This window comes from Pseudopipra pipra, chromosome 5 (assembly GCF_036250125.1).
Source record: "Pseudopipra pipra isolate bDixPip1 chromosome 5, bDixPip1.hap1, whole genome shotgun sequence".
Lineage (NCBI taxonomy): Eukaryota > Metazoa > Chordata > Aves > Passeriformes > Pipridae > Pseudopipra > Pseudopipra pipra.
In genome coordinates, this window is record NC_087553.1 from 24,041,839 (window position 1) to 24,065,335 (window position 23,497).

The 23,497-nt window shown below is 52.3% G+C and overlaps 1 protein-coding gene across 2 annotated transcripts; it reads left to right on the forward strand.

Annotated features, from left to right (window-relative positions):
* The first annotated feature begins 1,749 nt into the window (after window positions 1–1,749).
* On the forward strand, window positions 1,750–23,176 carry MICALL1 (MICAL like 1). Of its 2 annotated transcripts, none has more exons than XM_064655059.1 (16): window positions 1,750–1,944; window positions 8,057–8,105; window positions 10,108–10,249; window positions 11,323–11,426; window positions 12,129–12,265; window positions 14,489–15,069; window positions 15,610–15,673; window positions 16,740–17,125; window positions 17,403–17,881; window positions 18,365–18,499; window positions 18,810–18,936; window positions 19,302–19,392; window positions 20,132–20,205; window positions 20,597–20,711; window positions 21,046–21,092; window positions 21,382–23,176. In XM_064655059.1, the coding sequence occupies exons 1-16, from the start codon at window positions 1,799–1,801 to the stop codon at window positions 21,501–21,503; spliced, it is 2,799 nt and encodes a 932-aa protein (XP_064511129.1). In that variant the 5' UTR covers window positions 1,750–1,798; the 3' UTR covers window positions 21,504–23,176. The 2 variants fall into 2 exon arrangements, with proteins under 2 accessions (XP_064511129.1, XP_064511130.1); XM_064655060.1 differs by having other exon boundaries at window positions 16,743–17,125.
* Window positions 23,177–23,497: the final 321 nt, after the last annotated feature.

Genomic DNA, 23,497 nt, shown 5'->3' on the forward strand with positions numbered 1-23,497 from the left:
TGTATTTGCCAACAGCAGCACAGTAAGCATAGCTGTCAACAGCAACTGCGCTACTTTCTTATTATCCAAAGCCTAAATCTTTCCCAGAACATGTGCTCAGGTGGATGTGATATGCAACAGGAGAACCTCTGGCAGGTATCTCCATGATCAATTATAGTTCATAGCATAGCAAAGGAATCCAGTGGGTTACTGGGATTTGGTCTGTTTTTAATCTGTGATCGGCATGTTGGAATTACAGACTTTTAATGCATATATTTATCATCTGAAACACTCCAGTGGTTACAGGCTGATCTCAGGTAGCATAAATATGCTGCTGCTTTGTTTCTGTCTGCCAGAGCAGCTTCCACTGATCTCCCTGGCTCCATGCCTTCTCTGAGGGACTGCCGAAGGTTAACTGAGCGGGACTGGCACTTGGTGGAACAGAGCCAGGAGGAGCTCGAAGCTCTCACAGGGCGGAAGGATGGGCTCAGTAAGCTGTGGTGCCTGGCACTGCTTGAAGCTGGAGGAATGCAGGGCATTCAGCAGCATCAACAGAACCCCACTGCTGCTGGGAAGGCGCTCAGCAGGGAGATGGGGGGTGGTTGGAGCTCAAGCCTTGCCTGCTGCAGCGGGGTTTGCTTAGTGGAAGTGGTTCTGGACAAAATGATTTTATCAGAGGGAACCACAGTATGGGGTCATGTACTCTGTGTCTCTGTCTCTGACCTACAGTTGTGAAGGGGGTGAGTGTGATTATGGAACCTGGAAGAGACAGTCAAGAAAACATCCCTGATCCTGCTGTCCCTTAGGATACATCAGGAAGACGCTGTCAGGCAGCCCTGGGGATGCAGAGCAGCCAGCTCAGTGGTTACAAAACTGAGACAATGCTTCATTTCCTTTTTCGCTACAGAGTAGTTTTTCTTGTGATTTACACCACAGCTTATCTGGGGCACTGAAGTGGCAGCTTGCGCAAGCCATTCAAAGAATTTATTTCTTGTTACAGTTCTGGGGCTGTGGACTGATACAATGAAACAATGTAATAGAGGAAAGAGGGGTGCTAAGCAGGAGATCTGAGTAGAGAAAGGACTGGAGGGGAGGGACTCTTGCAGATTTGGAACTGGCAGCAACAAGCTCAACATCAGTGTGACGGTTTGGTCTTTCAGAGAGGTAGCTATTGCCCCCTTTTGCCAAACTGGAAGTGAAAAAAAATGTTTCGCAAAATACAGTAGCATTTAATGGTGTGCTTCCCTCCCTCTTGTCAAAGCATCACACTGAGCATACATGCCAGCTCTCCTGACAACCCATCCCTTCGATGGGTTCCTGAGATTGTATCGCACTCTTCCTCCGGTTCTTCCACCGCTTCCTGTGAAGCGCTGCCTGTGACTCCAAGTGTCCTTATCTTCAAAGCTCTCCTTGGCCCTGAGCCTACCCTGGGAGCCACCTACGTCCCACACGTATTCCGCTGCCACGGCTTATGCCGCTGGGAGTGCTGCGAGGGGGAGCAGCCTATGTCTAAGACTGAGGAGGATCCAGAAATGAGGTTGCCTGGTGGGTTTTCCAGTTCCTGCCTGCAGTACTCCCCTTGCTTCTGAGTGTAAAAAAGGCTGCAGCGTCTGTCCGGGGCTTTCCTCTGGAAGTCAGCTTTCTCCGAGCGGGTGCTGTTCCCAGCATCCTGCCCTGCTCGCGGGAAGCGGAGAGCCCGGGAACCCGCTGGCTGCCATGTGTCCGGCCCCCGCCAAGCCCCGCCCCGTTAAGCCCGGCCTCCTTAGGCCCCGCCCGCCCCGGGCAGGCGGCGGCGGCGTCGGTGGGAGCGGCCGTGCCGATGTCGGGTCCGCGGGGCGCCCTGCAAGCCTGGTGCCGCCGGCAGTGCGAGGGCTACCGCGGCGTGGACATCCGCGACCTCAGCGCCTCCTTCCGCGATGGGCTGGCCTTCTGCGCCATCCTGCACCGCCACCGCCCCGACCTCCTGTGAGTGCAGGCCGCGCCGTGCCCGCCGCTCCCGACGGGGCGCCGCGGGGCTCCGGCCCCCGCCCGGGGACCGCGGGGGCTCGGGGGTTTTGGGGGACAGGGGTGCCGGGAGCCCCGTCTCTGGAGGGGCTGGGCCGCCCGTGCCTCTTTGCAGCGGTCCCGGGGGCTGCTGGGGGGCTCGCAGGGGGCTGGGGAGGATGGAGGCTCCGTGGGAAGCGACTCCAGGCTGGCTGGCAGGGAGAGACGGAGTCTCCCTGGGCACGGACGTGAGGGGCCCAGGGGCAGAAAGCACAGCCGTGGCTCCGTCGCCTTCTGAAATAATTGGGTACGGAGGTAAAGGATGCCATGCTCCCAGGAAGTGCTCAAGGCCAGGCTGGATGGGGCTCTGAGCAGCCCAGCCTAGCGGAAGGTATCCCTGCCCCTGGCAGGGAGGTTGGAACTGGGTGATCTTTCATGTCCCTTCCAACCCAAATCGTTCTCTCATTTTGTGTTTCAGCAAACAAAACTTTCTGAAAGCAAACCAGCTTTCTGATCTGGTCCTGCAGACCCGTCAAGGTCAGAGTTAGAAGTTGTGTGATTTAAGGCCAAGGAGAGCATGGAGGCGGGCTAGATCCATACTCCCTACTGAGAGCTCTGCCTGCCAGGGAGGAGGCATGGTGTTGGCACCTGGGAGTGGGAGTGTTTCGCCTCAGCAAGAGATGGGCATTCACACTTCATGAGGACCAGAGCCCTGCCTGGCACAGGAACATTCCCAGCTGCCAGAGGCAGCCGCTCTGAAACGTGTAGAGCCCTGAACCAGGTTGCTGCTTGCATTTGCTTCCAGCTTGTTTTCAGTAGATGCCGCAGTGAAAGCAGGAGGTAGCAAATGCCAGCAGGGGTGTGGAACCTCACTAGCCTCCCCCAGCTTGGGTGTCTCTGAGGGGGAATGTGAGTTTCAGGAGGCAGACAGTGAGTTTGGGATTGCTTGGGGGCACGGTGTCAGGCTGGAGAAACTGGCTGAGCCGCTGCAAGGAATCTGCCCCAACCTGCCTCTGTAACCCTGTGTGCCCTGGCAGTGCTGGGAATCCGGCTCCCATCTGTTCTAATCCTTGGTAGCCCTTGCAACGCAGGTAGGCATTGCCCCACCTTGCCATGCCTCCAGCGTGCATGTGCTCCTTTGCCAACAGAGGTGATGTGTCCCCTGCCATGTTCTGCTCTGGGACTGGCAGTTCCTCCTCTGAGATTGCCCAAATTGACCAAATTTTCTTCTCTGAGATGGCCAAGGGATGGCCTTTTGCCATGATACCAACCTCTGTCAGGCAGAGGGTTGACTATGAGTCCACTGTGGAGCTGCGGTGCCTGCAAGAGGGCAAAGCAGGCCTGTGTCCTTACACACAAGAGCTGAACAGGTGGGCTAGAAAACAAACTCCTGCCTGCTGTGTTTCAGGTGGCTGCCACAAGAGCCTCAGCATGATGTTCTGGAACCACTGAGAGCCGACACACACAGTGCCTTTGCATCCCTCTTGCATCCTGGGTCTTGAGGGAGCCTTGTGGTCTTGTGTCCTGACAGCTCCCAGGTGGTATGGCTCGCTCTGACCCTAGAATAGAGATTCTGAAAACACTCCCAGTTGCAAGGCTGCTGGAGGGGAAGACGAAAACTAACAACAGGAACACTTGCAATTTAGTATTTTTTGTAAGTGGCACAGTAACTGGGAACTGAAAAGCAGAGGTTCAGCAAAAGCTTACGATAAATACCACTAAAACCACCTGATGGTTTCCCATTAACCATATTTACCATCCCATTAAGCAGCAGCCTGCTCTTTAGTTGTCAGTGGGCTTAAATCTGCTCCTGGCAGACGTCCTAACTACAAGCTTCACAGGTCCTCTGCACGAGCTGAATTGTAGAGACAGAGCCCAGGGCCTTACAAGGACATGGCATGCTGTAGAAGGATTTTCAGACAGCCATCGGGAGAGCAGCATCATTTCATCTGATTCCAGCTTCTTCAGCCTGTCCCGATTTGGAAGTGGGAAGATTGGATCAGAGGCAGTAAATCTCCTGATGGCAGAGGAAAAGTGGTTGCCCTTCTTTTCTTCTAAAGTGCTTTTCAGTCAGCCTGGTAATGGGACTTGGCAGGGATCTGCGAGTGTGTTTCTGGCCCCGTGTGGTCTTCCTTTGTGCGGGGCTCTCCTGGCCCACACAAGGCAGCTGCGCTGCTCCCCAAAGGCTGGAGTTCCTCTGTATGCAGCTGCTTCCCTGCTTCCTGCTGGCTTCCCCTGGGGTCGCAGAGGGGAGGAATAGGCTCATCCACATAAGAGCTGAGCTGAAGCTCTTTTCTCTACCCGTGTGACACCACTCCTCTGCCACTCTGATCCCCCCAGCCTTTTGCTGCTGTGGTGGCCGTTGGCCTGTCCTGGTTGTCTGACCCTGCCCAGATGCACCCACACTGTGCTGCTGTGCTGGTAGGGGACAGGCTGAGGAAGAGGCTGTCATAAAAGACCATAGGGGTAAGTGAGACTGAGGGCAGTTTTCCGCATGATCCTTGACTTGAACACAGTTTCATCAGGATAAGGCAAATGGTATCAGAGAGATGCTGCCCTGGAGAGCTTTGGAGCAGGTCCCACAGAACTCTTGGAAACAATATAGGTTTGGGTTTTTTTAAAGAAATAGACTGGAAATGCTCAGCATCTTCTGAATCCAGCTAAAGGTGCCTTGAAGTGACCACCAAGGTACACACCTGTGGGACTTGTGTGTTGAACCATGAAGATGAAAGCCCTGACTCTAGCTTCACTGTTGTACACACCTCGCTGGACTTCACAGCCTCACTGTCTCAGTCAGGGAAATGGGAAACCTGGATTTAGCCTCTGACCACACTGCTGGCTGTGTGATCTCAAGATGAGACATTTAATCTCTCCTTTTCCCTTGTCAGTTAAGTTGGAAACATCCAGACCAACTTGACAGTGGACTCTGGGGATTAATGAGTTTGTTTGCTCAATGCTCTAGAAATCTGAAGCATGAAATTAGTGTTTACAAGGGCATTTGCTGCAGCTTAGTGAAGCAAAGAGCATCTTTCAGTGTCCCAAGCTGTACAGCCTCCCTGGAGCTCAGGGGAGGATCTTGGCATTCAGGGGTGAGAAGAATAAAAGAGCATGGCACATGCCTTTTGAGTGCTGGGAGAGATGGAGACTTGAGGAAAACAGGAGATGAGAGCTGTTTTAGAAACACTGTTTTGTGTCCCTAGAGCCGAGGGTTTGGTTACAGGCAGGATCACAAATCTTGTTTGTTCCCTCTCATGTACTGCCTGCATTTCCCTGACAAGACCTGGAAAGCTGAATGGCTTATTATGCGGCACTGCCATTACAATGCTCATGATTTATGTTTGAGGAATCCAGGAATTTGCTCTGGTTTTAGCTGTACGGCACACCCTTCCCCCTTCCCCGGGTCTGCTGTGCTGCCTGGCAGCTGCCCTAAACCCCAGAGTGCTTAGTGGCTCTGCATGTATCTAATTAGGTAAGTGCCTGGGATGTTATTTGCATAGAAATATTACTCCAGGATATGGTATGACACTGGGGTTTGCTGAGTCAAGACAGTTGTTCAGCTGGGATAGCCAGAGTCTTGCCTGTTCTTACATCCGATCCCTTGGACCAGTGTGTTGTCACGAGAGGAGCCTGAGCATGGCTGGATGAAAGATTGCTGAGATCAGGGCAAGGAAATAATGTGACATGCAGCCACATGTCACAGAACTGTCAAATGGCAAGTTCTGGTCTCTCTACAGAGGAGGCAGTTTATAGAGAGGACAGGGATATGTCTGGGGTGGCTTTCCCCCATGCCTGAGAGCCCATGCTCCTTTTGCGTTGGTACAGGGAATGTGCCTGGAGCCACAGGGATGCCACGTGACCGAGTGGCATATGGGAGTGCTCATGTGGGGAGTGATGCAGGTCAGCATGGTCCTGCTTGGCTTGTTCGGAGAGGGAACTGGGAAACGCAGTGGAGAGGAACTGAATTAAACTGATCCCTGGGGTCTTGTGTTGATGGACTTCAATATCTCGGGTAAAGCTGAGAGTGTGCAATCCTACATTAGTGGAAAAAATTTTCTAATGCCTTGCTGCTTGGTAGCCCCTCTTTACCTCTTGAGCTTCACATCCTCTCTGCTGGCATCCACTTTCCCTGGTGGATTTGCCTTGGTTTACTAAAACAGCTCTGGTGTGCTGGAGCAGAGTGGAATGGACATGTTGTTTTCTCTGACAGAAAATACTCTCCCAACTCAGCCCACCAAGGAGTCTTCACGCTTCCAGCTACACCACTCTCATATCCTGAAAGTGAGGGCATTCAAAATGAAGGTCATGGATGTTTAGAGGGCAGTTGATATATAACTGGGTTGTCATTGCTCTCCTGTGTTCCAAGCTGGCATTTTCTTTAAAATAAAAACACAGCAAGGTTAAAGGCATTCTCTAGGCAAAAACAAAACAAAAACTTAGGGAAAAAACAACTCCCAGTGGAGACTATTTATAAGTACAAAAAAGGCAGTAGTTTTCACATGAAAGCAAAGGCTGCAGCTGAAGCCTTTGCCCACTAGTGTGTAGAGAAGGAAAAGTTGTGATATTTTGAGCAGGCTGAGCTCTGTACATGTATTCACATCAGCTTTCAGAAGGGTGACAGAGCTGAACATCCAGCCCATCTTCTGCATGTCTGCTGCATCTGCTCCCACAGCAGTGAGCGGCTGCAGCTTCGTTTATCTGCAAGGAAACAGCACCAACAGCCTCTTGCTTTTGAACGGAGGAAGTGTAATATTATGGTGGTGCAAGCAGCTGGGAGAATCTTCCTGAGCTCATCACAGACTTCCTCTGCATCTTTGGGAAAGCTGCATGAGGGGCTTCGAGAAGGGGCTGGTTGCCCTGCCGTGTGACACCGGGATGGGCTGTGTTGATGTTACAGGAAAAGGCAACAAAACCCAGAGGGGGATAGAGGAAGGGAGGTTTCTGTAGCCCCCCTCCAGGGGTGAATGGCTGAGGATTTACCATCTTGCCCTATTCCTGCACACCACCTTTGGGGTGGGGCTCACACTCCCCACCTCTAATCTGAATTGTGTTTCTGGGCCAGTGTCCCAGGCTTTGGCACCTCTCTGTGGGCCACTGGGGTGGCTTCACTTGACCCTCAACCTCTCTGGACTGTCTCGTCCCCTGTGAATCCAGCTTGCAGCACACCAAGCTGCTGCATGAAGGTTTTTTTTGGTAACAAAGCTGATATCCTTGGCAGGAAGGGGCTGTAAGCAGTTCAGCATGATGCTGTTTTCACACATTATACCCACATACACGTACAAAAGGCATAACTACTCCTTCCTGTATTGCTCCCCCTCTACTGAAAGCCTGCAGACCACTGTAATTCTCTGCCCTCTGCTCCTCTGGTGAAGGCAGTTAATCAGTCCCTGTGGCCTGACTGACTTGATCCCCCAAAGGGATCCAGGTGTACGAGGGAAATGCGCAATGTGCCTGGGTTGGGAACTGCTGAGGTTTTCCCTTGTGTCCTGAGCACCCTGCATTCAGCTCTAAAGACTGCAGCTGAGGATGTGTGCACTGCAAAGGTTGGGGGGATAGCAAGGACAGAAGTGCAGTTTAAGATCTTCTGTGTCACCCCAAATTCTGGAGTGACCTTAAATCCCTTGAGGTGATGCAAGGAGGTTTGTCTAAGAAGCCTGTTGGAGGAGCAGATATATCACAGGTGGCTCCTTCTCTAAAGAATCTGCATCCCCATCCTCCTCCTGCTGTTGTGCCAGTGGCCTTGGAAGAGCAGGTTTGGGGTGATGTCGTGCACCCTTCAGTGCAGCAGTGTTTGGTGCTGATTGAAACATGGTCCTGGTATTTCTACCCCTTTAATCTCAAGGGTAACGAGAGACAAGAATGACATTTTAATTTCCTGATCACCACCCATTTGGGACTTGCTTTCTTTTTTTAATTGCAATTTCCCTTTGATTTCTTTGTCCCTTTGCAAGCTGAAATGTGCTTTGCCAAGGTTTTGTTTATCTCGAGTCTTACGTGTTGAGTTGTAAGGTTGGCTGTCCTGGGAACCTGCATGTGATGGCATAGGGGCACTTTTCCTCTGCACCTCATGTGGCTTTTTTGTGCTTTCTCATTTCAGAGACTTTGATTCTCTCTCCAAGGATGACGTCTATGAGAATAACCGCTTGGTAAGTCCCCATTCTGCAACAGAAGGAAGAAGGGACATGAGAATGATTTGATGGAAGTCATGCAGTGTGGGAGGAGTTTGTGACGGTGGTGAAGGTGTAAGAAAAATCTGTGTTTGTAAGTGACAGGCAGGAGCTTCTCTGGAAACAAGGGAATCTGAAACATCGGCATCCAGCCTGTACTGGTTATCCTAACAGTTGTCAAGACAACATCTCAGGTGAAGATTTAAATGGTGCAACATCATCTTGACATCAGTTGTTCCAGACTTGCAGGCGATGGAAGCTAGTTTTGTTCCAGGCATAAGCAGAGAGGAAGGTCATGCTGGAAACCTGGTCTTCAATGTTACCCTGCTGCTTGGGACAGCTGGAGCCAGTAGCAGAAGCAGGCAGTGGGGAATGGGGAGGTGTCCAACTCCAGAGGCTATTGGTAGGACAGAGCAGCAACAGCCCTGGTTTTGTTAATGAGAGAAAGACCTAATTGCTACAGACTCCATCTGGTAGTCTGTGGAGAGACCCTACCCATCACCTTTCCAAGATGAGTTGAGCTACATACAAATACCAAGAGGATGAGGCCAGACTATTTTCAGAGATGCCCAGTGACAGGAGAAGGGGCAATAGGCACAAACTGGAAGTTCATCAGGAATTTCCATCTGAATACAAGGAAGAAAATTCTTTACTATGAGAGTGACAGAGCTGGACCAGGATGCCCAGAGAGGAAGTGGAGTCTTTTGCTCTGGAGATATTCAAAACCTGCCTGGACACAACTCTGTGCAACCTGCTCTGGGTGAACCTGCTTTAGCAGGGGGTAGGACTAGGTGATCTCCAAGGTCTCTTCCAACCCTAGCCATTCTGTGATTTGGATTTATAGGATTAGGACTCTCCAACTGTGTCCTGGCACATCCTTTCCTAGACCAGCTGGCCTCTTTCAGCCATTAGCAGCTATCTTTTTCCATTCAAGACCCATACCACGGGTATCTTGTCTTATTAGGTGGGATCTCTCCTTGCTCCTGGCTTCTTGCAGCCATGTATTCAGCAAGGCTCAGTCCAGAGAACCATCTTAAAGCCAGGCTGAGCAGAGCAGGGTGTCAACAGGTGGCATTTTTTACCCCTAGTAACTGCAAATATCCAGGTTTTTTTTATTTCTCCATCCCTTTTCTTTAGATCCCACACCCTGCACAGCATCTCATGCCCCAGAGTTGAGGCACCTTCAGTCTTTACCCACACTGTGCACCTGGTACCTCACCATTCAGTGCCCAAACAACTCTTATCTCCTCCTGGCTTACCTTCTCTTCAGTCCCCACCATAGTCTTGCACCCCTGCTCCCTTGATGATGAATGTGGGTATGCTGCCCTCGGCACAGTGTATAGGCAGTAATCCACATACACTGCTAAGTGGGAAGCTCTCAAGCAGCTTTTTCCCTCCTTCTTTCCTTCCTTTCAGGTAGCTGTGTATGCAATTGGAGTTGTGTGCTTCTTATCACAATGTCATTGTTTCTGCTTGCTGAGACACGGAAAAGTACTGACGTGGCTTGTGCATGGCAGGCTGCTGGATGTTGAGTCAGGATGGCTATGTTAGTGGGAGGGGAAGATGTGGCCCCCCAGAGCATGAAAGGATGGGCAGTGTCAGTATTTCTGTGGGATGAGCACGTGGGGTGGCTGGGGACACTGCTCAGTAGAGCTGGTGTTTGGCTCTGTTGCTGGAAATGTCTGCCAGCCCTCCGCCCTTCGCGGTGCCAGCCAAGGCTCTGCTGGGCTCTTGCATGAGGGCACTGCTGGTGTGCCCTTTTCACGGATTGAAAAAACGCTGGGGTTTTTATTCAATGAAAACTTGAAAGGAACCTTACTTCTGATGCTACCTTTCTAGTCAGATGGCATGTCTGGAGCCTCTGTCCATCTGGGATGCCATAGGTTTGCTACTTCTGCAGGGTCCTTCCAGCTTAATTTCTTTGTTACTTTCCATAAAGCACCGATTTTCTCTCCTTAATACCTCTCTGCTGTTCTTCCAGGCCTTTGAATTGGCAGAGCGGGAGCTGGGCATCCCAGCCCTTCTAGATCCTAATGATATGGTGTCCATGAAAGTCCCTGACTGCCTCAGCATCATGACTTATGTGTCTCAGTATTACAACCATTTCAACAACCCCAGCCAAGGTGAGTGTCCTCCCACCCTTCTGGCTTCCAGTTTGCCCCCATTTGAGTACAGGAAACCCAGCGTTACCCTTTGCTTCCTCTTTCCTGTGGCAACTGGGTGCTGTGTGTGCTTGTGGGGGAGGAGAGGAGCAGGTAGTACCTGCCTCTCCTGCATCTTGCTGGTGCCCCTGAGGAAGGCCTGGAGGAGGGAGTGCATTAGGGTGAGGTTTCACAAGAGGTGGGGAGTGATGTAACAGCTCAGGCTGTGGAAAGAGAAACGCCTTTCTCCTCCCTCTGCCTGCATTCCTGCTGCTTGGGTTTGGCCACCACCCCTGTTGCTCACTAGACCCCTTTGTGATCTGCTCTAACCCACTAAAATGGGAGAAAGATAGATAGGAGCCCACCTAATGCAGCTAATTTTTATCACCTTGGTGCATGTAAAGTGACTGGAGGACAGAGGGAGTGGAGCCAGGGTGGAGTGTTTCAGTTCAGTTCATCTGTCCCTACAATGGCAACTTGAGCTCACAGACGAGGGCTCCAGGTCTCCTCTGTTCTGCTCTCTAGCCACAACATCAGATAAATCTCTACCACTTGCATGTAATTCTCCAGGGGTGCTTGTCTCCCAGCCAGGGAATCCTGCTTGGGCCTGGTATGTGAGTTCCAGCCCTGACAGCAAGAGATGCTTCACAGACCTGCTGACAGCCTGGAAGCCCTGGGCCCCAGTGGGTCACAATAATACATCAGCAGCTACCCCAGGTGCTCTGGGCTTTAACCATTGCTTAGGGAGTCAATTACAAGGAAGCCAAGTAGCATTTGATGAGTAAATAAAATCACAGTGGGAGGCTGGTATCCCTGGGCCACAGAAGGGGATCCACAGCAGGGCCAGGCTCTCTGGCAGCCTTACAGCTGACCCATTATTAGACTGTGTTCGTCTCTTCCACTTAAAATAAGCACTGAAGTGTTGGGAGCGGCAAGTCCCATCCTATGTCACAAGGCTGGATGATTTTATTTTTTTTCCCCTCCCCTTCCCCCACTTGGGTGGTGTGAGTCACCGCTGCTTCCAGTGCCTGATCCGCCTTCCCTTCTGCCTCCAGCCAGCGTCCCTCCGTCTATGAAGCGCCCAACTGCTGCCTCCTCACCTCCTCTGCTGTCCCACAAGAAGCCTGTGGCTGCAGTCGAGAGTCCTTCAGCACCACAGGTACCCAATTTCTTGATTCAAAGCCAGCCTGAGACAGTGGTGCTCCCTGCACTGTGGGTGAGGAGATGAGAGAGAGCCTGTCAGAGTACAGTGGATCTTTGCAGGGGGCTGCCTGTGTATTTTGGGAGTTGAGGGGTGTTTGGGATTTTGGTTCCTTGGGGGATCCAGTGGAGAGAGTGATTTCTCTCTAGGAGTCTGTGGACTGTAATTGGTCTTTGGCAGACAAGAGGTTGGGCAGATCGGTGCTGAATTGGTTCCTTGAGCCACCCAGGGCACAAACACTCCTTCCTATTTGAAGATAACCCTGTAGATAAGGCAAGAGCAGGAATATGGGACTAGAAGAGCAGAAAAGATGCCTTTTATTTCAGGTTTTAGCAGATGTCTGGGATGGGACATTTTTCAGTGTCTTCCAGGGCCCTGCTGCCTGGGGTATAGATTAGTCCCTTCCACAGCCCTTCAGCCATAGATGGGGGCAAGGCACTTTTTGAAGTGGCCCCTTCTAATTTGGGAAGAGGCAGCCTGCCTGTGCCTGGCCTCGGGGGCAGCTGTTCTGTGCATTGTCAGCCCCTGAGGTCAACCCCTGAACTGCACCACAAGCCCTCAGCGATGGGCCTTGCACAGGGAGCAGCTGCTCTGGAGGATCTGTGGTCTGGGGAGCAGCTCATGGCCCCCAGCCTGAGCTTCCTGTGTGTTGTGTCACAGGATGATGCCCCCTCGGAGCCACTGGAGCGGTCCCAGCGCACCACACCCAGCAGTACCTGCACAGCCTGCCAGCAGCACGTCCACCTGGTCCAGCGCTACCTGGCCGAGGGCAAGCTCTACCACCGCCACTGCTTCAGGTATGTCGTGGCCAGGCCCGGTGGGGCGGCCACTCTCCTTGGCAAACTGCAGGTCTGTGGCCAGCTGCACCCTGTCTTTGCATGTCTGTGTCCTTGGGCAATGTGGAGCATCAACAACAGTGCTTGAAATGATACTGAAGATGTTCCATTTCTTGCCACCCTCCCTGTCCCAGAGGTCTGGCTAGCCCCTTGTGTCCAACCCTGTACTCCATTCCTCCCTTCTTCCCTGCCTCACTTGCTGACTTGTGGTTTCCCTCTGGGATCCCAGCCTCTTGAGCTTCTCCTTTGTCACATGAACAAGGATGCTCTGCCTCTTTACCACCTGCCTACCCAGGACCACCCCCACTTCACTTTTCAATGAGGTCTAAGTTATGACATCATCCTACAGATCTCATTCCACCTACACTCCACATCCTCAACTGGATATACAGGCTTCCATGCTGCCTGGGTGGTGCTGAGCTGTCAGGGAGCATTTGGAGAGCTGCAGCTGTTAACAAACTGGGGAATGAGGGTTTAGATGTCAGCAGCTCTGTGGTTACTTCCTGCGTGCAGGTCCTTACCTGTAGCACCTGTGAAATCATTTTGCTTTGCTTTCCCTGCTCTGATGATGAAGGGATGAGATCTCTCCCATGGGCCACAGGACAAGAGCTGGCATCTCAGGACAGAAATATTGAGCCACTGTGAAGATACAGGAGGCCTCTTTCACCTGCCTAAGCCAGTTGGGGATGTGCCATAGAAACAGCATCGCAGGAGGGGAGCTAAGCTGGGGCCCATCAAGCTTCCCGTCTGCACCTGTGGCAAAAGCAGGAGTTTTGGGGTGCAGGTGCAGCATTCCCACTGTCTTCATGGGCCAGGAGTAGGAGAGGTGCCATATCTGCCATAGCATAGCTGATGGCCCTTCAGACTGAGCAGTGAGATCCTTGTAATTTTATCCCAAATGTTTTGCCTCCTCATGCTTTTCTTATCATTTTTTCAGTTTTGTTTTTTTTCCTGTGCTGATTCATGGATGCTGTTTGGTCATGAAGCCCTTTGGCAGCATTTCCTGTGGGCTGATGGAGATAAATCCAAAGCAAATCACTTTCTCCCCTTGTCCGAACTTGCCACTCTTCATTTCATCATACCCCTTCTCTCTAGAGCCTCTGTGTCCTCACACTTCTGCTCTCCATTTCAAAGGAAATCCCAGTCAACTGGATGCCCAGAGCAGAATTCCTCACCAAAACTATCTTCTTGCAGTGTAGGGCAGCCAGCTGCTGCAAGTACCAGGTATTTGGACAAGAAGGAACAAGCTTGGTTTTCATGGGAGTGCTTGATCAGCCCTTGCCCTTGGCTGTCTTTCGTGTATGCTATCCACCTTCCTTCCCAGGTGGAAAAGGGCTGATTTAGTTGCCAATGCTGTGCATTACTCTTGTGCCTGAAGGGCTTCATTAGGAAGCATTCAGAGGCTTAGTGGGGAAAGAGTGGATGATCCAAGGAGATGTGGCAGACAGCACAGGACAGGGAAGCTATTAGCCCAATTTCAACAGGCAAGGCAGAGTGTATGAACGGCCCACTGCTTAATTCCCTTGTCCTTACAGCCAAATGCTGTGGCCCTGTTGGGTGCCATGGTCAGCATTAGTGAGGGTGAGCATGAGACCGGGCCAGCCCTGTATGCTGTTTCTCCTGACTGCTCTTGAAGCCTCCAGAGCAGGAATTTCCCGAGTTGGAAGTGATGTCATTTTATTTAATAATCAGAGTTTGTGGGGTTTTGTTTTACAAACATGTCTGATGGTTCCTTAACCCACCTGGACCTTTGACCCCTGCAAAGGAGCCCATCAGCTTCCCTGTGCCAGTTTGGAACAAGCTGCTCCCTAATTCCAGTTGATACTCCCTGTTTCATGTCTGTGAATGGTTGATCCCTCTCCCCCTTCCACGTCTGGAAACCATGCCATATGCCAATACCAACTGTTGCCCTTCTACATCTATTAAATTCTTTCTGAGTTGAAGGAGGAACCCAAATGCACACAGTATTTGAGCTGTGAACTCCCCATGGGCTCATACAGTGGCATGGTGACATTTCTCTGTTCCTCTTCTTTTCTGAATGACTCCCCCAAGACCACACTAGGATTTAGTAGCAGGGGTGGGAACTAACTCCGTGTCGCTGCAAGGATCTCCCAGGTGCCTTGCCTTCCATGAGGGGCAGGATGGTATCCCCAATCTCATGGAGCATTCTCCTCTTGTTGGCAGGTGTAAGGAGTGCTCCAGCACGCTGCTCCCAGGGTCATACAAGCCTGGGTCAGAGGCGGGGACTTTTGTCTGCACACAGCATCGTGGTAAATTGGCCATGAGTGGGAAGGCAGAGAGGAGGCCCAGCCCAGACCGACAGTCACCAGAGCTAAGAACTGAGACTGGGGCTGACAACATGAGAGAGGATGCCCTCCCTGCAGGAGCAGAGGTGGGGAAGGACAGTGGCAACTCCTTGGAGAGCATGGCAGAGACCCATATGCCTGCAGAGGGCCTGGCTGGCCCAGCAGAGAAGGACAGCACACCCAGCAAAGCAGAGACAGCAATGCCCCCTGCTCACACAGGCAGTGGGACACCAATCTCCCAAACTCCTTCCAGACCTCCCCTCCCCAGCAAACCCGCGGTGCTCACCCAGGACAAAGCCAGCTCACTGGATGGACAGCTCAGAGACTCGCGCCCCACCCCTGCCCCAAGGAAGGCCACCGATGCCTCGGCCCTCTCCCCTCCAACCTCTCACCCCGTCCCCCGGCCCAGGTCCACTCTCCAGGGTGAGAGCAGCGAGGGTGGGCCTGGCATAGTGAACGGTAAGAGGGCACAGTGGTGGCAGGGGTTACCCTCCACATCCCCAGCAGCCAGAGTGGTCGGCTGCAGGTTGGATGAGTTTCATTCCTTCTCTGCAGCACAACACTCTTCTACCTCTGAATAAATCTTGGGCTCAGACACTGAGCCCTTGACTGCCAGCCATTGCCAGCCATCCCTAGAGCAGAGAGAGTAGTGCTAGCTTTCATGCCTGCCTGTTCCCTTATATTTCTCCAGAGCTCTACAGAGTTTGCTGCCAGTGCAGAGGGAAGGTGGCAGTGCTAGAGCAGTTTGCAGGTGTGGGGATAAATGGGGCACATCATGTCTCCAGGTGCAGCTCTGAGGGTGGGGTGGGGAGAAAAAGTCAAAGGGAATGTTTGGGGTTAGCTGGCTGCACTAGCTGCAGGAGAAATGCCTTGAGGTCTTCAGAGTGTGGGAATAGCTGCCTACCAGTAGGAAGATGTGTAAGAGGTGCCTTATGTTGATTTAACCTCTTTCTTCATGTCCTTTTGGTGTTGTGACAGTCTGACCCTGTGTCTTTCTAGGTCGAGTACCTGAACCCAGTCCCCCTGTCCCAAAACCTCGAGGAAGACCCTGCTCCTCTGATCGGTACGTCCTGCTTGCAGAACCCTGAAGAATCCATAGCAAGCTGGGGCTATGGTAACAGCACATCTGTGGTTTTCTCTACCACCGCCATCAGCCCCTGTTCTTAGGAGGATGTAGGCTTTGACCATGTCCCTTTCCTAATAGGTGCCAGCCCAGCATGGTCAGGCTAACAGTGTTTGTCCATACCTCCCAGGCCCTTTGTCTCTCAGGGTTTGTTAAGTGTTTGAGGGCTTCATAAAGGCATTTTTGTGGCACGTGCAGATGGCCAAGTGCCTTCTGAAATGGCTCTGCTTATGTGTGCTGAGAAGGGGATGCTTGTCTGCCTTGTGGAGGGTTTGTCCTGGGAAAGGTCCAGTCCAGGGTCATTGTGAGTGTCTGGCTGCAACCTTTACACCTTCTGGGCTCTTACCCAGGAGCCCACTGTTGTTGGTTCATTCTTGCCTGCCCTTGGACAGAGGTTGCACAAACATCCCACATTTGCAGTGGTCAAAGAGCAGGTGTGTGCGGCAAGTGGTGGCCACTTTCCTGACCAGCAGTGATTCACTGAGCCACGGTGTGGGCTGTGCCCCCAGAGGACCAGCAGTGTTTTCAGCCACAGGAGTTAGCAAAGAAGAGTGCATCCCTGGGACTCTCGGATGAACAGCCCTCTGCATGTTGGAGAGGAATGTGCCACAGAGAGTATATATCTCATCTTAACTCCCCCTCTGTCCACAGCTTGAGGAGCAGAGCTGGGTGTAGTAGTGGTGTCAGGGAGGGGAGACCAGCTATGCCCATAAAGCTCAGCCTTTACCGCTGCCTAGCAGATGGAGGCAGTAATATTCAGAAACCAAAACACTGGGTCCAGCAGGCAAGTCAGGCAGGCTGTGCTTCCCTCAGGCCCATAGGTTTGCCCATGGAGAGCAAGACACTGTGTCTGGGGAAGACTCATTGGATGGTAAAACTGCTTCTGTGTGGGAGATATCCTGTTCCATCTGTCTTTTTCCCCAAGAGCTAAGTCCCTCTCCAGTGCCTCACCATCCCTGCTTGTCTCCGCTCCTTGCCGCCTCAACTTCTCTTTCTCTTCTACCAGTAGTGGAACTGCTGCAAGAGCCAAGGACCCACCATGGATGGCCTTAGTGCAAGCAGAGCCCAAGAAGAAGCCAGCTCCCCCTCCTCCCCCAGGCAACAGCCATGAGACTCCAAGTAGGACTTCAGAGGAGGAGGATGGGGAGGAGGTGGGGAAAGTCAGGAGTGAGGAGAGCAGGTCTGATGCCACAGAGCCCAAACCTTACAACCCCTTTGAGGAGGAGGATGAGGAGGAAGAGGAGAGTGCTGATGCCCAAAAGAGCATGCCTGAGCAGGAGCAGAGCGAGGCTGCTGCCAAGCCTCTCCACCCCTGGTACGGCATCACTCCCACCAGCAGCCCAAAGACAAAGAAGCGGCCAGCTCCACGAGCTCCCAATGCTTCCCCACTAGGTGAGCTTCCCCTTGCTCCCTTATCCTTCCTCTGCAACCCCTGTGCATCCCCTTGGAGGCTCCCCCTTCCCAGGTGCCTCGGCATCACTGGCAGGCCAGGCCTTTATACAGTGATGGTTGTGCTAAAACTTGCACTAGCCATGTCCTCTCTACCCACTGGAGCACAGCATTTGCAGGCAAGACTTTTGTGCTGACCCCTGTGTCCAGTGTATACCACCCTTCCCTTCTCTCCTGGCTCTCCCTTCACTCCTTCCTGAGCTCTCCCTTTGCTTTGCAGCCCACCACCCCATCTCCAGGCTGTCACACTCTGAGCCATCATCCTCCACACCATCTCCAGCCCTCAGCCTTGAGAGCATCAACTCTGAGAGTTCAGCCAAGGTGCTGGGAGACACCGATGAGGCCTCAGTGCCCAAAAGCTCCTCCGAGCCCACTGTCCACACGCCGACAGCTGCCAAGACCTCTAGTGCTGATACGCCACTGGCCAGCGTCTCTTCCAGTGAAAGCCCTGCTGCTCCAGCCAGCCTCTCCACCAACTCCTCCTTCTCCTCCTCCAGCGAGCTGGCCAGCTTCAGTGGGGAGATGCAGCCCAGCACCCCGCATGCCAGCAGGAGCGTCTCCACTGGCAGCTTAAAGACCAGTCCCAGCCGGCTGCCCCCCAAGCCTCCAGCTGGGGCCAGCCCTACACCCATCCTCTTGGCTTCAGAGGGGGGAGCTGGAAGCCCCAAGACACCCTCCTCACCCAAACCACAGCTGAAGGTGAGATAGTGACCTTCCTCCCATCCAGATCAGAGGGCTTTTTTTCCCCATCCATCACTCGGTCACAGGGGGATTGTGATTCCAAGCTTGCCTCTTTGGTAGGTTTGATGTGTGACCCCCTGAAAGCAAGGTTCAAGTGTATGTTTGTTAAATGGTGTCTCTGCTCGTACTCTGCCTGCCCCATGCTAGAGAAGAGGCAGGATGTCATGTGGTCAGAGCAAATAGGAAGGGAACTGTGAAGGAAAATAATTCAGCGTGCTTGTTGGAGAGAAGTTGGGGAACTGATGCCAAACAGGAGCACAGCTGGCTTTTTGCCCCATGGCTTGGCAGCTGGTGAAGACAAGTGCTGTGTTCCTCCTTTAGGAGGATGTGGGGCAGGATAAACCCTAGGGCTGCCCTGTCTGCTCATTCACAGCTGTTGGAATGCTGTATCCATTCTGTTTCCTCGATGCCCATGTATCTCCTTTTGTCCCTCCTCTCCAGTCTTCCTGCAAAGAGAACCCCTTCAACCGGAAACCATCACCTGCCGCCTCCCCCTCGGCAAAGAAACCTCCCAAGGGCTCCAAGCCAGTGCGTCCTCCTGCACCAGGTCATGGCTTCCCACTGATCAAGCGCAAGGTAAAAGGGCCCTTAGAATCAGGGAGGGAAAAGCCAGCTCTCTGCTACCCCCCAGGGCTGTAGCAGTATACATGCACCCTGCTGATGCATCTGTGGGCAGGGACGCAGCTGGTGGCTGTGGCTGGGGAGGATGGTGTGTAGACTAGACCCTCCTCATGGCAGCACCATGGTCTCCCTTTGCTCCAGATGGGGTGGGGATTTCAGATCCACACTTAGATGGAATATTCTGTTGTTCTTCTGGCCCTGTTAGTGTTGACCAGCCTTTGAGTTACCGCTGGAAGCTAGAGGTTGGTGGTTTATGCTTTGGCAGGTGCAGACAGATCAGTACATCCCTGAAGAAGATATCTATGGGGAGATGGATGCCATTGAGCATCAGCTGGACCAGCTGGAGCACCGTGGGGTAGCTTTAGAGGAAAAGCTTCGCAGTGCTGAGAATGGTATGTGGGGAGAGCTGTCTGTGGGTGTGGGGCAGGATAGACCTCAGGGCTGCCCTCTCTCCAGCCAAGGAGATTGCAGCAATGACTTCCTCCCTGCTGATGCTGGGGTTGGAAGAGCAAAAGAGGATGTACTGGGCTCCAAGATTGGTCACAACCATACCCTGGACATGGAGATGTCCCTAGAATTAAAACAGGTGGGAGAAAAGCTAAGGTCTCTCTCTGGGACTCAGGAACAGGCTGAGATTGGGTTGGCTATAGCCCAGTGCCTGTCTCCTGGCTTGGCAGAGCCCAGCCTGCTGCAGTGTGATGGGGTGCCTGCATCACCAGGGCTGAGAATGGCTCTGAATTGTCCCTTTGCTTGGCAGATAACCCTGAGGACAGCCTGCTTGTGGACTGGTTCAAACTCATCCATGAGAAGCACATGCTAGTGCGCCACGAGTCGGAGCTCATCTACATGTAAGTGTATGCAAGTGTGTGGAGAGGCACTGACCCTCTTTCAGGGAGCCCTTTCTCAGCCCTCCTGAAACAGTGTTTCCAAGGAGAGCCTGACAGGGCCTCCTTGCCTAGAGAAGGGAGGGAGAAAGGGTAAGCAGACAAATCTTTCCAAATATACCCAACTGATCCACAACAAGTCACCAGAGCCCCAGCAGTATCTCCTTAAGGAAGGCCTTGAGCAGCCAGGGCTGGTCCTTGCCAAGAATGCACTCAGCAGGGAAAGGCACATGGCTACTTTATTCCTCTCAAATGTTTCTTTTATACTCTTTGTATACTAACATAATTGGTTAAAAGTCTCAAACATAAAACACTGTATATACTTTCATTGGTAACACAGAAGACACTGTACATACTTTCATTGGTGACACTGAAGACACTGTGCATGCTGTCATTGGTGACACTATACACATTTTGATTGGTGACCTTTGGTCTCTGCTGCATTACCTTTGTTCCATCCAGCATTGCAGTAAATATTTCCTTAGAGTTGTTTACATTCCTCTGCAACTTCAGAGCTGCAACTGCTCAAATTCAAGGCCTACCATCCAGTCGTTTCCTACATTGCTGGTGTTTGGCTCCCTGGATATGCAGGACAAGATCAGCATCTGGGTGGTTCTTTCCAAGCTCACCCCATACTTTGGGGTGATGTTCCTGCTCTCTGGAGCCTTGCAGTGGTTCCCGACAGTTCCCCTTTCCCTTGCAGCTTCAAGCAGCAGAATCTGGAGCAGCGGCAGTCAGATGTGGAGTATGAACTGCGGTGCCTCCTCAACAAGCCAGGTAAAGCACCACTCTGGGTGGGGTTACCCCTTTTTCTGAATCAGAAGGGACCCCACAAGGATCATTTTTCCCCTGGGCATCATCTCCCCTCTGTCCAGGTGGGTCTCAGGTGAAGAGAGGCAGATCTGTAGGGATGCTGGCACAATCAGCTGGGTCTAGAGCCACTGTCCCATCTCATTGTGTGCCCCAGCATTGTGCAGGGACACGTTCCTTTTGTCCCGATGGGATTCCACATGCAGGGCTCTGTCCCCAAAGCACTGCCAGCTCAACTGGCCCCACAACATGGCAGGGTAGAGGGGATCATGCTGGGGATCTCTGCCCCAAAGCTCTGAATTTCAGCGCTCCTTCAGCCCTGTAATTGCCTGTCCTTCCTTGGGGTTTGGGTGGGTAGAGAAGGACTGGACTGACGAGGACCGAGGGAGGGAGAAGGTGCTGATGCAGGAGCTGGTGACCATCATCGAGCAGAGGAATGCCATTGTGAATTGCCTGGATGAGGACCGGCAGAGGTGAGCGAGGACTGGGGTGGGCTGGAGGAGAAGGGAAAAGCATAGCCCATCTGACTCAGCACCACATGAGCAACTTGTGGGGGTGTCCCAAGATGTCCATGTTGCTGATGTCTTTCTTAGGCTTCCCCATATTTGTCTCTTTGAATGCTTCGTGTGGGAAAGACAGGTCACTAAGTGCAGCATGTGGGATTTAACCTGCTGGTAGCAAATGCTCACAAGACAGTGATGGATCTGCCCCTCTATGGCTTCTAAGTAGGAGGCTCTCTAGCCTTAAACAATACAGCAGCTGTTTTCAGGGCTGAATTGCTGACTTCTTTCCCATTCTTTCTTTCAGAGAAGAGGAGGAGGATAAAATGTTGGAAGCCATGATTAAAAGGAAAGGTAAGAAACAGTTGGGAAGATTTTTGGAGTGATGTTTTCACTGCTGACCCCAGCAAGGGGCAGCACGAGCCATTTGTGAAATTGTGTGCAGGAGAGATTGAATCTATTCTCTGTAAACTCGGTAGAATTTCCTGTAGGGCCGAAGTTGTGCTGCTCCCTGCTGTTATCAGAGAGAGAAGTGTGCATACAGTGGAGGGCTTTGACTCATGGCTCTCTTGGCTCTGTTGTCATGCATGTGTCTGTACTACCACTGACATCCCAAAGTAACAACCTCCCTTTGCAATCCCAGAATTTCACAGGGAGACGGAGACTGAGAGCAAGAAGAAAGGCAAATTCAAGCCCATGAAGGTGCTTAAGCTGCTGGGCAACAAGCATGACTCAAAGAGCAAGTCACCCAAGGAGAAAAGCTAGAGCAGGGGAACACCAGCAGTGGGAGGGAAGTGCTTGCCAGACAGCCCTGGCCTCTCTGCAGCTGGCTCGCCTCTCTCCCTGCTCCCTCCCCAGGGAGACGCCAGCCCTCAGCCCAGAGTGGGGGAGTCTGACCAAAGCGCTCCCCTTCCCAAGGCTGCAGAGGGGCATGGCCATCCCCTCCATGAAGCCTTGCTAAGGAGGCGGGGAGAAGATGGATTTGCTTCTCAGATACATTACCCCGTTGCGCGTTCTTGTCATTAACTGAGAAGCAAGCCAAGGAGTTTTGTGTTTGTGGGAAAACTTGCACTAACTGCACCCCGTCCTTTCTCCTGCTCTAACTGTGACAGTTCCACGTGCCTCTGACTTTTGCCAGGACTGGGCCTCCCTGTCCCTCCCTGACTGCCCGCTCTTGTGCCCTTTCTGTCCCGTTTTTAACTTCAGGAGAAAACTCTGACATTAGAATCAGGATTCTTTGGGTTTTACTGGCCTAAACTAAAAGGTTAAGAAAACACTCCCATGTCACAAGGCTCTAGAGCCACAGCCAAAAAAATAACTGGTGCCCTATTTATTTTGAGCTGTCCCCTCCCTTGAGTGCCAGGGCTGGGTGGGCTCTGTCACAAGGCTGAGAGGACCCAAGGGGACAGTGTACAGCTGCTGGGACATAGCGCACACGCCCTACTCAGGACCCCCACTGCTGCTAAACACCACTGCTGCCTTCCTGGGGAGGGAGGAACATCCCTTTTCCGGGCAAGGACAGAAAAGCTCAAGACTGACTCAGCGCAGGCAAGGGGCACTAGGCTGTGTCCCTGCTCACCAGTGCCACCCCTGAGTGGCTGTGGAGAGAGGCGTGGTCACAACTGACCTTTACCCAGCTTCGTCGGTGTATACTTTAAAAGTGTGCAGGTGTTGGCTGGTTATTTTTTACACCTCCTTTACTAGATGAATTCAAACCCATCCTAAAACTTTAAACCCCTTATTTTATTTGTTGTGTGTGTGCGTGTGTGTACATTGGAGGAGGGAATGGGGGGTGGTATTCTTCCAACCATCCCTCCTTCCTTCCATTTGTGTTTCCTGCCTTCTCTTCCAAGGCGAGGAGAATTATTTATTGAATTGTTGGATCAGCCAGAAGTAGTTTCATGGGTGTTTGGTTGGTCAGCTGTTCATCATGCCTTCTCATTAGCAAATTAGACATAACCAGCCCTGAGCCATCTGCTGCAGTCCCTTCTAAAAACTCAACAGGCTTTAGCCAAAATGCTCTCGAGCAGTGCCTTGCAAGGTGGCTGGCATGGCATTCTGGAAAGGGATCCTCGTTTCCCAAAACCAGAGGGACCCAAGCCCCTCCTCAGCCCCAGTGTGGCCCCCATGGCTGGGAGCTGGCCAGCTCAGCCCTGCGCTGGTGATGCCATCTCACCTTTCCCTACCCCAGCAGGCTGATAAGGAGCAGTGGTAGGGGAGGGGAGATCCCAAAGCACAACCCTTCTCCAAGGAGAAACAGACCTGCTTTAGAGCCTGCTGTCATGTCACTGTTGCCAAAGGCCATTGGGATCACTGCAGCCTGACACCCCTTGGCCCCACGCCCAGTCAGAAGATTGATTTGTAAATTATACTGTACTAACTCCGTGACTTCCATTCACCTGAACAGAAATAAAAGAAACATTGGATTTAAAAAATGATCTTGGCTTAGGTTTCTGATTCCTTTGTGTAGTCATGTTGGACAGGGCATGCTGCCTGGCTTTGGTGAGTGGCTGACAAGAGTATTGCTTAGAAGCAGAGGATGGGATCTTAAGGAGACTGGAAACTGAACTTTATGCTGGGATTTGCACAGGAAAAGCAAGGCATCATGCTTCAGCCTGCTAGAGTACAAAGTGTGGGTATGTCTGAGGTAAGCAAACAGCCATTTCCAGGCTCTGTGGGAAGCTGATGGCTATTCTGCATACCGTGCTTTCAGGAACCAAAAAACCACAGCAAACCCACAGCCAAGAGCAGCAGGCACT